The following is a 15,499-nucleotide window of genomic DNA, read 5'->3' as shown; positions in this document are numbered from 1 at the left end:
CAAAGCGGCAATCGTTTTTAGCCCGTAATACGTGGAAGTAGATGCACCAGAGCTTACAATTTTTAAAACCGCATTATTCAACGACCAACGAAAGACAGCCCAAGGATATGACAAGCCAGTCACATTAACTAACCTCATTCCCGTGTACAAGCGAACAACAATGGGATGCAAGATGTTATTAGTTATTGTGAAAAAGAACGGTAAAAGACGAATGGCTAAGACAAAAGTCTTTGACCTAAAGGAACAGCTCTATTTCAGAAGTAATGCAATAGCGGTCCCTGGAAGATTGAGTTGAGTTGAAGAGGATTTATTGTAGGCCTATGACGCTATTTTCTACCCAATGCAATCGGCAAGACATCCACGAGTATTTTTCCCCCCTACAGGAAGAAAAAAAAAAAGAGTTGCCTGTTAAGGCATATGACGTATATGAGGCGAATTGGAAAGAACCGATATTCCTTCGCTTATAGGCTATTGTAGTATTTATGATAGTGAAACATTTGCGTCCCTTTCCTGAGATAAATATTCGAAATTTTAAATAGGATCAGATTAAATCTTTAATATGACAGCTGATGTCACGATTGTCACAGCGTGTATTAAAAAAAAGATCCTGGATTTTATTGAAACCATAATTCACATACACATTTACACGTGTCAGTTGGATTTGCAGTCATTATAATTAGTCCCTGACCGTACACTGACGGGGTCTGACCCTGATATGTCTGTATATATCTTTATTTGAACAGTTGAAAGCCGTGCTATCATTCGACCTGTGGCTTATATGGACTCCATTTGTTCTGTCAACTCCAGGATAGGGCTCTCGCTCAAAGGCAGCATGTTGGTGGACGGTGGAAGACTGTGTCCTTGCCAGCTAGACTGAAATGGGTAAAACAAAAAAGGTTTAGTATCTAGTGATATTATTATACACCGATGACTGTACAGAATCAATAAATGCTATTATGATATTTTAGTATTAGTTATAACATTTTGTTTTTTTTCTTAAGATTATATTTATGTAGTAGGTATACGATGTGCTGCTAGCTTGTACTCTAGGACAAAAGTCCCGAAAGAAATAAGAAACAAAAATATTTTTCCTCAGCCTATTAATATCCTACTGCTGGGCATATGCCGACTCTATCATAAGAGGTATATATTTAATATACCCACCGTGCTTATCCGTTGCTAGTTGGCGGGCTTTGGAACCATTATTATTACAGGTTAGTTTTATTAACCTGGGCCGACTGGGCACGTGCTCTCCGAGGCACAGCAGGTACATAACGCCAATGGCATCTCCGGGCTGGTACGTAAAACTTCTTTACAGAAAAGGTAGAATATTATCTACCTACTTCTACGTTTTATTTTCTATGAACATGATTAATAATTAAAAAAACATTCACTTTTCAGGCACTAACAATTAAGGCCTCTAGAAAAATTGTGGACATTACCAAAAGCTTATTATGTTCCGTTGCTAGTGCTGGGCTCTTGCATTCTCTAGAATCTTCTCTGATCTCTCGAGTGTAAGATATACACGTTATTAGGCGCGAATACCATTTGAGGCATGACCATGATATCTTGTTGATGTGATATTGATCATTACGAGTATACAAGACAGTCATTCACGTTTCTAAGTAGCGAACCTGATTCTGCAACTATTCTTTTAGTTACAAACTGATGAGGAATTGCAAGTAAAAATAACTGAGCCGAAAGGATTTGAACCTGCGACATTTTGACAATCGCGGCCTGAGCGCTATGACCACTAAGCTACGGCTCTCCTAGAAATTAATTTATCCGATATTTCCTCAAAGTGCACATACACTAATAAAATCTTAAAAATTACCTTTAATCTCTATCCAATGAGAATACAAACTACGGGTTCTGCGATACACTACAATAAAGAGCGACCGCTTGGCAACCCATTAGCAGCACTGGTACTCTAGTTAGCGAACGCAAAAACGACATAACGTCTATCGGTCTTTCGAGGCCCGCCCAGCACTATTAGTCTAGTGTTCGGCTGGCCTCGTTACCCATATGAAGGGTTTCAAAGCCCAGCCCACAACGTTGTTTCAGTGCAGGTTGACAGGTTTATTACCACATGGTAGTAATGATAACCAGGATCGACGGCTTAACATGCTGTAATAGTAGACCACAAATCACAATACCTTTGTATAGCCAGTAGTGCCGGTTTTATCCGGCTTTAAGGACCAATATGTACAAACCGAGCCGCTATTCCCTTACAGTAGTGAATATATTTTAATTCGTTATAGTTGATTGTAAGTAGGTATTAATAGTAGTAAGTGAGTACGTTTGGTAAGTTATGGTTAATTAAAAGTAAACGTTCTTAAGATCTGAAGCCAACACCGAAACAATACAATGTTGTTGTTGTTGTTGTTGTTTCTGTGTTGAACGTAACTTACCCAGGGCGTATTTGTCGTACAAATATATAAATCGTTTGTGATTATTATTAATAGTGGAAGTAGAAGTACCTACACATTTTTCAAAATGTGCGAGTGTATACACCGAGTAAATTTCATAGCTTTGGGCGATGTTTGGACAACCTTTGCCGCGATTTGCTTGGGAACAGGAACGGAATCATTCCGCCATTCCCGTTATCTATCCTAACGAAAGTGGGATTTAAATAAAATCATTATTTCTTCAAAATTCATCATCCTAACCTAACCCAACACACATTTTCCTCGCCCGGGAATCAAACCCTCCACTTCGTGATCCGTAGTCCGAGCTGAATCCGCGTCATGCTGAATCAAGACGTTTAGTCCTCCCATATCATACAAACATCTTTAGATTCCACTTAAATGATAGGTATAAACCAGTTCCGCTTTTTCAAGGAACATCATGAAAAAGTTAGTACTATGTTTAGATAGTTAAGTAGTACCACTACTTTTACCTTTTAACTTTTACCTTTTTTTTTGTGTTTTCGGTCCGTACTTAAATACCTCTAGTACTACCTCTAGTATAGTTTATATCTAAATTTATAATTGCAAGCAATATTGTTTTATTGCGAATTATTTGTTTATTTTGCTAGTATTATATATCCTTGAATTCCTTGATGTCAAGTTCAGAGATTTGTTTAGAGAATTGGCAGCACGATGAGTAGATGTGATGCGAAATAACGGCATAGGTAGGTAGGTATACGGGCCCAGGCGATCGCTTTCTTAGAATTACAGCACCTAAGCTATGTGACAATCAAAATGCGTTCTGATTGGGCGACACAATTCCACTATTGGCTTAAATGCGCAATTTCAGCGAGAGTACCGTCATTTCAGCCAATAATAGAAAGGCATCGGAAAAGCATTTTTAGTAAAGTAATAAAATACGGTCAAGATAAACCGCCTGATGGACAACCGTTGCCTATACAGATCAACATTTCGCAGGCACGCAACCAAAACGTTCTTCAAAATGCCGTTCTCTGTCCATTAACCTGAGGCGTAGTTAATAAGTCTCATGTGACTGTAATTATACAGACGACCACGCCCTTCAAAGCGGAACACAGCATTGCTGCTTGGCGGCAGAAGTACGCATGGGCCATGGCGGTAGTACTTTCCCAGGCGGCGAGCTCTGAAATGCATGCTTCAGTGTCATCTACACTATAAGCCGAACTAAAAGGTGATAAAATAAAACAATAAAATATTATAAAGTTTACGTTTTCTTATATTTTAAATTAAACTTGCTTCTAAGTAAAGCTATCACATCTTACACAGAACATTACATCATACCTACTTAGCAAATAATAATAAAACCTGTATACAGAGAAAACTAATTACCGAAAGATTTGTGGTACCTACTTACAATAGTAATCATAAATAGTCACTTAAAAGCATATTTAAATCGAAATTATTATTTTTCTAGAAACCGTTGGGTTTTATGATTAAATACGTAGGAACATTATGCAGTATTGCAGTACATTTTAAAATTGCAATTTAGATATACATAGGTGCTAATTCGGACTGGTACAAATCCTAAATTTAAGTGACTGGTCTTAAGGACATAAGAATATTTTTCCGTAAATGGGCGTTGTTTACTTATGCAGGACCATAAATAATACACGGAACTACTCAGTCATGGAGAAATCTCTAATAGCTTTTCAAAATTGATTTATTAAAATATCAGAAAAAAAATCTTTTTGCGTATAAAAATCATATACTTAAAAATTGGGAAGAGCTACGAAATACAGCTATAATATTATAAATTCACAAATTAAGAAATAACAGTCTACTTTTCATTCTTTGAAGTAAATTTCTAAGTTTGCCAACAAAAATTGTTACATTTTTTGTGGTAAACTACGACAGAAAAAATTTACCAATTTTATTGGTCATGCGCAAAAAGTTTCTGAGAACAAGTTGTGTTTTGTATTGAAAGAAATGAGAAAAAAATACTTAGACATGACTTTTGACGAACGATCAAATAAGTACTGTTTTTTTTTTATAAATTTATCGTATTTTTATTAGTATACAAGCCATTTGTAGTTACGTAAAAAAATTATTACGTCCTTAAAGTAGTGCCAATATTTAAAAAAAATGTGTTAATTTTTACTTTAAGATTAATAACTTAGCTCCAGGATTTGGGCGCGAATTAGCAAATTATTTGATTATAATACAGTACCTATTTGGCAAGTTAATTTTAATATTGGAATCAATAAAATAAGAGCGTTCTATATAGGTACGTTAATATTTACAAACCGGAATGAACGTTGTAGATAAATTGCTAAAATTGAGTACAAATTGAATATTATCAGATACAATTCAAAATATTGATCAAAATATTTTAATAATCGTCAAAAATGTTGTATTAATTTTAAACGCCAATAACTTCATATAATAACGATGATTTACCACGAGCTATTTCATTTTAAAGCACTAGTTATTGTCATGCATTCTACATTTTATTTCATGCCCTTCAGTTTTATAACATGAAGCATCTTTTGAGTTACAATTAAGGAATACGAGTACAATGAGACCAATGTTCCATTTAATAGCGGCTCAAACTTCGATAAATAATGTCACTCAACCTCTTTAGTCCGTTCCACGCAACAATGTACTTGGTTAAGCCTTATATAAAGGTGTGACCTTGAATCTAAAACCGGGATAAGATGTGTCTAAAAGTGCACTTTGCAATTACGGCCGATCTTCGTTTAAGTTTTTGTGAAAAGTCTGCTGCATCTGAAGTTATTCTCACATCGTATAAGGCTAAGGAATAAAGTCTACGTGTCGTGGAGCGGGCTACATATCGCGTGCAACAATTGCCACTACCATATCTACGACTACTCCTACGTGGAGATCTACTAGTTGATCTGTTGGAATACCTGGAAGCAGGCCTGTGGCTGGAAAAGCGAGGTGTTCCACTGGCCTGGCCACAATGGTGCCTCCACCGCGTGCGCGCCCTCTGCCTCACCCTCCCGCACCTCCCTCCCTTCCCGCCGATTCAACTCGGAGATTTGGCAGGCGCTTTGCAGGCTGGACGGCAAGTTGGACCAATTCTCGTTCCCTAACCTATCCTTGTGTATACTAATGTCCATTGAACCTTGATACGCAAATTTCGCATCCTCTTGACTCTCATCGTTTTTGCCTTTCAACCGATTCGGATCTTCGACTATCGCCTGGAAAGCTAGTAAATCTCTATTCTCAGACTCCGTTAGAGGTAATGGCGGCAGAATTTGTTGTTGTTGTGCTATTTTATAACTCTGCTGTCTAAGCATCTGTCGCCTGCTTAGGCTCACTTGAAGACTATGCAGAGCTCCCATATCATGCGCGGGTATGTTTGGCGGAGTCATTTGTTTCTGAAGCAGTTGTCGTTTTTGCTGAAACAGTCTGTGTTGCATCAGCTGTTGCTGCAAGGGAGGTTTGCTAACTTGGGATAGAGATGCTCCGTGCGCTAGATCAGAAGTATCCTGTAGCGCAGCGACCATCTTGGGACTCGCCGGCATCGGAGGAGAAGTGCTTGAGTAATTGAAATTTTCCGGTAGACTTATTCGCTTAGGTGTAGGATTTTTTGTATCTAGAAAGTGTGGAGTAAATGTAGCTGCAAATTGATTGTGCTGTATTTGTCTCTGCGTCATTTCTTCCGCTGGTAGTGAAGCCTGGTATTGGGTTTTTAACTGTTGCGCTTCTTTTTGGACAAGGTGAAGTTCTAAGACTCCCTTCGCTTTACAGTTTTCGTTTAATCTTTGACTATTAAAAGCTAGAGTATTTTTCTGAGTGTCGCTTGTTTGTGCTGCTTGTTGTGCGACGAGACCGTCGCTAGCACGGCGTCCTTCTCTAAAGTCCACTGGACTACGAGTTATCGAACGCTGGCAGTTTTTATTGGCAGACTGGTAATTAATAGGATTGTGTCGTGCGATAAATCCAGTGCCAGTCGTTTTATTATTATACGAGGAGATATAAACACAAGGATGCATCGGACTGGTGTTAACAAGAGAAGTTGTTTCATAAGCTAACTTATCTTCATTGGTCGTACAACTTGGTAGACTGCTAGCCAGTTCGCTCGAGCAATCTGACAACTGGTAATCAATACTTTCGAAGGTCGAAAAATTGCTCTGTGATGAATCGCAACTAAGGTTCTGACTGAGGCTTTTGTTGTTAAAAAAAGTGACTACTCCACTACTTGAACTGGAACTAGCGTACGAACTTAACCTGTTTTGTACTCCGCTAGGCATGTTTACAACGTCCTCCATATCGGTTTCACAACCTTCGTCTGTCGATGACGAATACTGTTGTTGAAATTTGGTCGGTTCATTCGTATTATTAGGAAGCACTGGAGCGTACGTTTGACTAGTAGTATACCTATTTAATGAAAATTTACTATCGGGTCTGTAAAGCGTATTCGGAAATAAATCATTAGAGGTCGCCGTTGTGGAATAATTGGCTTCGGAAGTAGCGGGCGGCAGGGCAGTATTTTGTAGATACGAATAACTTGGAAGGTGATTGATATAATCTTTGAAAGGAGGCGTGCCTGTTTGCAATCGACTAAGATCTTGTTGCTGAGCCTGCGAGACTAATCTAGTAGATTCGAGCGGCTTGGGTTGTTCTAAAACACTACTCAGTTTTGTATCTGTAAATTGAGAAGGTATTGGGCTAGTGCTAAGATTCACCGCACCTTTCAAAGGTAGCGGCGATTGTTGCAACGTATTCATGAGTTTGGCTGCTTCAGAACACATTGTAAATGTTGTAGAACTCGGTAGCTTAATTGTCTCAACATTAAAGTTAGTTGCCGAAGCAGAGTTTTGTAAAAAGTTTGCTATCGCAACATGGTCCGCCGCAGATCCTGCCCTGCCTCCATCGATAGCACATTTTGAATCAAAACTAGATGAGGTTAACAATCTCGTGCCGTCAGTATTGGGTTTATTAATTTCTGGCCCTACCGTTGTGGATTGTTGTAATAATCGTCGGCAGTCTTCACTGGATTGTTTTAAGATGTTCTGTTGTTGTTCATACGTAGAAGTGAGCAGTCTGTGAGTCGGAACTGTGTTTTCACTCAGTTTGCTACCTAGCCTTTGATTGGACTGAGAGACGTCGATATTCCGCATGGAAAGTAGCCTCGTTGACTCCATTTCATGGTTTCTGGTTGCGTCAAGGTTCGCGACTAGAAAACTCCGGTGCGTGTCCGAAGGGTCAGAACTTCGCTGGAGAAGCCTTTGTTCGGTCATGTTCACACCCGCAAGTGACAGCAAGCGCTGCGTCTCCGCTGATGAGGAATCGGCCGGAGCAGCTGATATCGCTGTCGCTCTGTTGTAATCTCTCGATTGGTCGCCCGTCTGCAATAATCTGAAATAAGAAGCATTATTTATTAGAGTGGATACTTCATCACAGACTGCCTACATTTAAAAGTGTTTTTTTAAGGCTTAAGGCAGGGCCAAAACGGGGTGTCTAACCTGATATACAGGTCTATTGTATGACTCAATATAAAGCAAAGGCCATATAGCCGAGTCAGACTTGCATCCTTAGCGGAGTTCAAGTTAGCGTCCAGCGACGACGAATCACTAGAAGCGCGCGTTCTAATAACAGTCTTCTGATTGGTGGCTTGCGTGAGGTATATTTTGTGGTGTTCACTTACAAGGCTGCACAAGCCCGTTGTATAACGATATCTCCAAGAGACCTGTTCAGAATTGCATATCCACCGGTTGAAAGTTGGCTTAACTTTAACGCTATTGTACACTCCATGGTCTTGGTCAGCTTGTGTCCAGTTGCTCACGATAAAGACAGGTTCATACCGCCGAGTCAAACTTGCATCGTTAGCAGAGTTCAAGTTTGCGTCACGCGTGCGATTAATCATAAGAAGCGAGCTTTCTAACAACGATCTTCCAATTGGTCGCACGCGTGACGCAAATTTGAACTCTGCTAAGGATGCAAGTTTGACTCGGTCAATCTAATGATATATTAGATCATTAAATTGACAGCCAATGCGTTAATAGCAAATGTGATTAGAAACTTGCCTATTGTGATGTTGTTCTCGCCTAGCATCGTGCACCTCTCTCGCCAGCGCCTGGTCTGCGACAGACGAGGGCCGGCGGGTGGGCCTACGGCAATCGCTCCCAGCCGCGCGGGCCCTTAGCCGCTCCAGCAGCAGGAGGTAGATCGCCGCGTGATGGTCGTAACTGTTCGAGCGAAGACTCTGGTGGTGAAAATAAATTGTGCTGTGATACCCCAGGAGTTCTGGAGTCGTGTGCCAATGGGAGTATTGATAGTATTAGTAAAGAGGTTTGAAAATCGAAGCCATGTTTGTAATGCAATAGTTTAAAAGTCTCTAGTACTTAGGTAGGTAGATGGCTGTCACATATTTTGTGTTGGGCTTAGTGTCAGTGTTTCTAATGGAAAATCGACATGTCGTCATGAGGTTTAGAAAACGATGCTATAATTGTGTAATAAAATAGTTCAGATCTTTTTAGGTAAGTATTTAACTTAGGTGTATAATTTTTAATGCTCTTTCAAACAATATATTTGAGATACGGTAAAGTTCTCGTTGTTACTTATAATATCTAACAGTCGTTTGGAAAACTTTGCATGAAATAATTTACGTTATTTGAACGTAGTTGAGTAGACTTTTAATAGATATTCGTCTGTTTTGTAATGACAATTAATTAATGGGTATCTTATCTGTTAGTGACAATCGTGTTGTATCTAACTATATTTAGTAAATATATGAAAGCATTTTTAATGATAGGTTTAAATGACTAAGCTTTCTCCATAAATATCTGGGAGCAGATATTTTGTTAGTAACATGATAAATTCAAATTCAAATCTTCATTTGCGTGATTGCAGGTTAACAAATTTGATCTTTTAATAAAACATAACAGGTTCAGTGCTACAATCTGCCATTCTATGGTATGCAAATTATAATAACACCTTAATTATAAAATTATTTTTCCATTTTATACAAATGTCAGAAAATTAAGGTATCAAAACATGTAGTTTTTGTTTATTTGTATCTTTGTAGGTACGTTTGTAAGCTCAGCTACTATTGTATTTTTACCGTATCATTAGGCGTTGGCTAGAGTAGATTTTGAGAAAGAATTTTTTACATTGCAAAATACTAATTATTGGAAATAAATATTTTCACCTTGAGTCACGCGTATCGATTTTGGTATGAAATGAAAAATTCATCTGATAATATTATGAGGTAGCTTTGTAAGTATGAAAATATGAAACCACTGTTACGTGGTGATGATTTCCAAAGAGTAGTGTAGTGTAAACTTTTTGATATTTATCTTGTTTTATAACTCACTTCTTTGGTCTTGACTGGATCGATTCCCAAGCTCTGCATTAACCGAAGCACCTGCTCATTAGGCTCCTGGGTGTGATGTGTGACATGGGCAGGACTCCTCATAGGGTCGGCGGGAATTGCCGGCACTGTGTAGGGCTCCACGGACATCCACCGATGCTTCTTGATTTGGTCGATAGTGTACCGCTTCATTGGTTCAAGGACTAGCATCTTGCGGATTAGAGACTCGCAGTCTGAAAAGATGGTAGACAACTAATTAGGTACATTATCATTTTAAACTGCTTACCGATCCTCTACAGAGTACGGGTATCCTCTCGAAATGAGTAGGATTTAGACCGTAGTCCTCCACACTTGTGCAGGGTGCATTAGTAGACTTCACACGCCTTTAAGAACATTGTGGAAACTCCCAAGCATGCAGGTGCTATGTCGCGTAGAAATCGATTAAACCCGTACATATAACAGGTTAGCCCGTTACCATCTTAGACTGGATCATCACCTTCCATCAGGTTAGATTGCAGTCAAGGGCTGACTTGTAGCTGAATAATAAAAATGCTCGTGTTTCCTCGCGATGTTTTCCTCCACACACCTCCTATAATTAATTGCTCAAATTAAAGAAGCCCGAAACTCCGAAAAGTTAAATGTGATTGCCGGGGATAGAACTTAGTTCCCCCGAAATGGAAGCAGACGCTTTACCCACTAGGCTATCACTGCTGTTAGGTTAATAATACGATAGAACAAGTCAAATATTGATCAGAAAGTTTTCAGAATAAATGTATTCTAGCGTATAAAGGTAAAAGCGTAAAAAAAGTTGATCAGATCAAAGGTGTCACCGTTCTTGTTATTCCCGCGTAAAGTGGTAAAGGGCGACTAAGGGAATATAAATAAAATATACCTCATATTTTAAAGATTGGGGGTTGGTGAGTATGGGCAAACACTGTAGTTGAGAGAGGACTTTAGTCCAGCAGTGAACCTAATAGCCATTGATGATTTTGATTAGTTAATTATTATGGTACCTATAGATTGCTCGTAGACCACCTTAAGCTGACTTTCCAGATTATCATCAGGAACCTGCTCAATTAAATCCTTGCAGTCTGCCCACCTGCATTGCAGGGTGGTTTTTCTATGCTCTAAAGCCATCTCTCCTATGAGAAAGCCTGTACCCAGAATTGGGACATGAATAGGTTGAGAATACCCTATAATACTATGCGAAGTCACTTGTAAGATATTTTTCATATGATGGGTAAATAATCTTGGGAGTACGTAATAATTTACTACCTACTAGAGCATCACAAGGAAAGTATTTGCGCTACGCTTTATGGTTTACTGGGCTTCTAGTGACAGGTGTATTTATCAATAAGTCTAGATTGCTGAGACAAGACAAGTTTCAAACACAAGAAAACATACATTATCTTATGATATTATTGTCACTCACATGCCTCGGCAGTGGTAGTCCGTAGGTTCCGTCTTATGTGCGTGTGCGTTTGGTGCGTGTTGTGTTGTTTGTATAATTATTTCTATTGCATAACCTGGCATGAGGTTTCAGCTGAAAATCAGCGCTGCATTCTCATCAAGTAATGCAGTTTGAACCTTTTACTACTGGTTGTGCCACACATGGCAAACATTGTCCTGGCGTTTCTGCTATTTTAGCATTGAGTTGTGTTCAATTAGCGTAGGCGCTGGGTGGCATCTTAGGTGCTTAGTGCATATTTTATTAATAAAGATATTTTCTTCCTTTCTTTCTTAAGCCGTACAAAATTTCAATCTATTCTTTAAATTTATATTATAAAAGTGTAAAATGGAGTTGAATCATCTACTGGTATCGTAAAACGGAAGTAATTATCCAAATTGTATCGGTATGATGTTTTATTAAACGTTTCTTTTATGTACTTTTTGTGGTTTGCAATAAAAGTATATCCATTTATTCATTCATTCAAAGGTACTTTTTAGTCCCTTGGCTTAGCCCTTGATTTCAATCTGTAATGGTGGTGGTAAGTAATGATGCAGTCTAAGATGGCAGCAGTCTAACCTGATTAGGGGTACGGCAGTTATGTTACACCCATACCCCTAATCGCTTTCTACGCGGCATCGTGCTGATACTTTTAATCGCTTGGCGTTACGTATTCATTGGTACGGTGGTGACTGGCCACTGTCAAGGCCTGCCACCAAACATAATCCTTATTTCAGTAACTACTAGGTCTGTCTAATTGTATAAAACATAAAAACCACGTGCCACCATTATACCCGGGGTGCACAACTAGTATCTATATTTCGCATTAATAGTACATTTAAGAGTGTGGTGAAAACTTAAACATGACACAAGTCTTACTGCCGCCTAAGTTTAGGCACAAAACTTTCTAATAGCACCCAAAATTGCTTATACTTAAGTTTACATATAACTTTCACAATACACCCATAAAAGAGCCTGAGTTATTAGCATTGAATATATAATATACCTAATGCCTACGAAGAAGTCCTTACATCCCACGCAGTTCGTTATACGCTAATCCAATATTTAGAGTCTAATATCACGTTCGAACGAGCTACCGACGAAATTTAACTCAATTTGACGTCATACAAGCTATTATATAGGTATAGCGTTTTAACCCTATTGGAAAGGTCAGAGGACGTCGTTTGACGGAAATGACGCTTTGGTACAGCTATCGAATCGTGAAAATTGGGCGTTTGCGATAAAAATTTCAAATGTAAGATTGAGGTCAGGGAACTTCGTGACATCTTTTCGTCTAGAATGCGTCAGTGTCTAAAAACGTCGGGTCTTCACAGAGGGATTACTACCTTTATGGCTGCAAAAATATACAAAATGATAACCGGATGCTCCTGCTAAATGATGAATGCTTGATGAATGCTTAGAGTCGCTGAGAAGGCGATGAACAGAGCTCAGAGTAAGTATCTAGACGTTCTTCTTAATGAAACCAGACAATAAAAATAATCAGAGTGACTAGTGAAGCTTGTTGCGGGGTACCTATATATTATATCGGCTCGGCAACGATGCGTATGTAGAGACCCCCCCCCCCCCCCCCCCATAAGTGAAAAGAAGAGGTTTTTCTCAACCTCCATAATTCTCCGGAAAACTGATAACAGTGCCGATTCGGTTGTACACTAACCTCGAGACTAAACTTAATAGTGCTTTTGTAGAAACAACACAATAACGAAAAGCACACTTTTTAGAATTGTTCAATTAGTTTGTATTAAAAATATTGCATGATATTCAATGAAATTCACTTTAACTAGCTTGAACATATAATACTTGGCGATTTCGGAGTGCCTGGTGTGGGTTTTTATTATTTATATGGAATCAAAAGAGCAGTAATAATAGCAGTATTAATAAGTAAACGTACATAGAAAATCTCACACATGGCACCTCGTTATGATTTCGTTTTGGGGTTCCGGATGCACCCCTCTGGAAATAATCCTGGCGGCGGCGCCTATATTCACCAAATTCTTCCACACCTAGCGCTCTTCGAAGCGTTTGTAAAATAAAAATCAATAGCCCAGAGTTTGCGACTCCAAAGCCACTTGTAATCGAAGTTGTTAACAGTTTTTCGTAACCAGCTACGAAATAAGATTTCTGTTAATTTTTTTTGTACTTAACTAACTACTGGTTAATATTAAAGAACACTTAATCCGGGTTTGATGAGAATGAGATTTTATAACCAGCTACGAAGTAAGATTTATGCTTAAATTTTTTTGAAACTGGTTAATAGTAGAGGTTTGTTTTATAACCCGCTACGAAATAACATTTATCCATTATCCATACCATTTGTTTACGTAACGGGTAATTAATCAAGAATAATTAATCCGGGTCCGTAACTCTTCTACAACCAGCTACGAAATAAGAATTTTTCATTATGTTTCCGTATCTTGTTATCTAGCGTACTCCATTCCAGCAGCCAGGGAAGCGACCGGCTATGTTGCAGCCGACTCCACTCAGCCAACCATACCTAATCTAACCTAATATTTTTTTATCCCTAACCGGGAATATAATCCAGGATATTATAATATATAGTCGAACATACGTCATAGTATGTAACCACGGGACACTAGTGAACTAGAGTAACGAGGCAGAAGTATTAGATACACGTCTTGTAATACAAGACTAATGCCTGTTTTCACTAACGACAAGCAAGTCAATGCCTAAATAAGTAACCAATAGTTATCACCTAAGAGTTGGTGATTTTTTTTTTCTATGGACATCGCCTACATTAGGTATTCGATTTAGATAATGCCTAAGTTTAGTGAAAAAGGGCATACGTTAGCCAAAAGCTTTAGGGACCGGTTATAAATACCCGACAAGCAAGTCAATGCCTAAACCAATAGTTATCACCTAAGAGTTGGTGTTTTTTTTTTCTATAGACTTCGCCTACATTAGGTATTCGATTTAGATGATGCCTAAGTTTAGTGAAAAAGGGCATACGTTAGCCAAAAGCTTTAGGGACCGGTTATAAATACCCAACTGTGAGGCAACTATGAAATAGATTTACTTACGTCAACGGGAAGCCCTTTAGGTGTACCTACATAATTATATGACGTAGTAAAACCAAAAAGGTCCTTGAGTCGTTTCTAATACGGAACTATTAAGTGTTTAATGAACCATTAAACCGAATGGCGTAGACGATACAAACCATAATAATAGCACAAACCGCGGGGAAAAGTTACGATCAATATTGTTATCCTAATAAACGAGAAGTCAAAAAAACTTAATTCAATTTAGGTATATAAACGGACAACACAATATCACCGACCTAATGACAATGTTCATGAAATGAAGACTTGGCTAAGTTTGTTGTTGGCTTCTTCTTAGACCTGTAGTCTTAGTACAAGATTCGCTCACTCGCAATCAAGAAATCGTTTTAGACTATTTCACTCTGTATCGTCAAAGTAACATGGACTTAATGTCACTCGTTTTAAAGTCGCAATTCCTGTACTTCTGACTTTTGTTTTAAACGTTGACGTTCGACGTTTAGTCAAAAGGCTGAGCTGAAGATTTGTAGGCAAATTTAAGCTTTAAGGCTATAGTGTAAGATCCATTTTACTCCGATGTTCATGTATTCCCATGCTCGAAAACGACTCCATTGCGAGCGAGCAAATCTAGTACGTACTCAGGCTACCGGCCGAACTTGAAACCCTCGTAGCTTTAATTTTAAGTTGACGAATTTAAGTAACGGTATCATCTCAATACTATGAAAACATTTTGTTATAAAACATACCATCTTTCATCTATGGGTCTTTTTGTATGAAGAAATATGTGACTGTACTTTTTTGAACATGGGTCTTCTCTATAATAGAGAGAGAGAGATATAGAATTCAAAAAAGATTATAAGTAAGTAATTCAAATTGCTATTTTATATATTATTGCTATAACAATTTCGTAATGATTTAGTCGTAAGTATATTACTCAGTAAATACTCTACTGCAAATATTTGTAATACGATGGAAAATAAACAAAACGAGTACCGACATGGAGTGTTGACAGTAACGATTAGTATTTATCAAGTAGTCAATATTAATCACGTATTTGTTAAACGCCTCAGAGGTCAGCTTATGTCAGACATACATCGACAATAAATTAATAAATCACCGATTTGGGGGCAGACTAAATAATAGATCGGAACTTCATCCACGCGGTCTGACATTACGGTAACTTTAGGGTACCTAACGGACTCGGTACTAGTACGTAGTACCGAGTCCGTCCGTAACCGTCCGTCTGTATGTCAGCGAGTATATAACTCGTAATATAGCAACCGTAGAGAGTAGG

General features: G+C 38.5%; 1 protein-coding gene across 1 annotated transcript in view; it reads right to left on the bottom strand.

The window, feature by feature from the left end:
• Positions 1–4,492: 4,492 nt before the first annotated feature.
• The window catches only part of LOC120631408 (serine/threonine-protein kinase SIK2), a 100,405-nt gene continuing 89,398 nt past the window's right edge, over positions 4,493–15,499 (bottom strand). The window contains exons 7-9 of the mRNA XM_039900979.1: positions 9,730–9,959; positions 8,441–8,619; positions 4,493–7,772 (exon numbers count right to left, since the gene is read on the bottom strand). Of these exons, the coding sequence (XP_039756913.1) occupies positions 5,294–7,772; positions 8,441–8,619; positions 9,730–9,959 (2,888 nt within the window). The 3' untranslated portion in view covers positions 4,493–5,293. The remainder of the gene's footprint in view (positions 7,773–8,440; positions 8,620–9,729; positions 9,960–15,499) is intronic.

The sequence above is a fragment of the Pararge aegeria genome, chromosome 18, assembly GCF_905163445.1.
Source record: "Pararge aegeria chromosome 18, ilParAegt1.1, whole genome shotgun sequence".
Lineage (NCBI taxonomy): Eukaryota > Metazoa > Arthropoda > Insecta > Lepidoptera > Nymphalidae > Pararge > Pararge aegeria.
The sequence above is the reverse complement of the archived record's forward strand: the minus strand, read 5'-3'. Positions and strand labels throughout refer to the sequence as shown.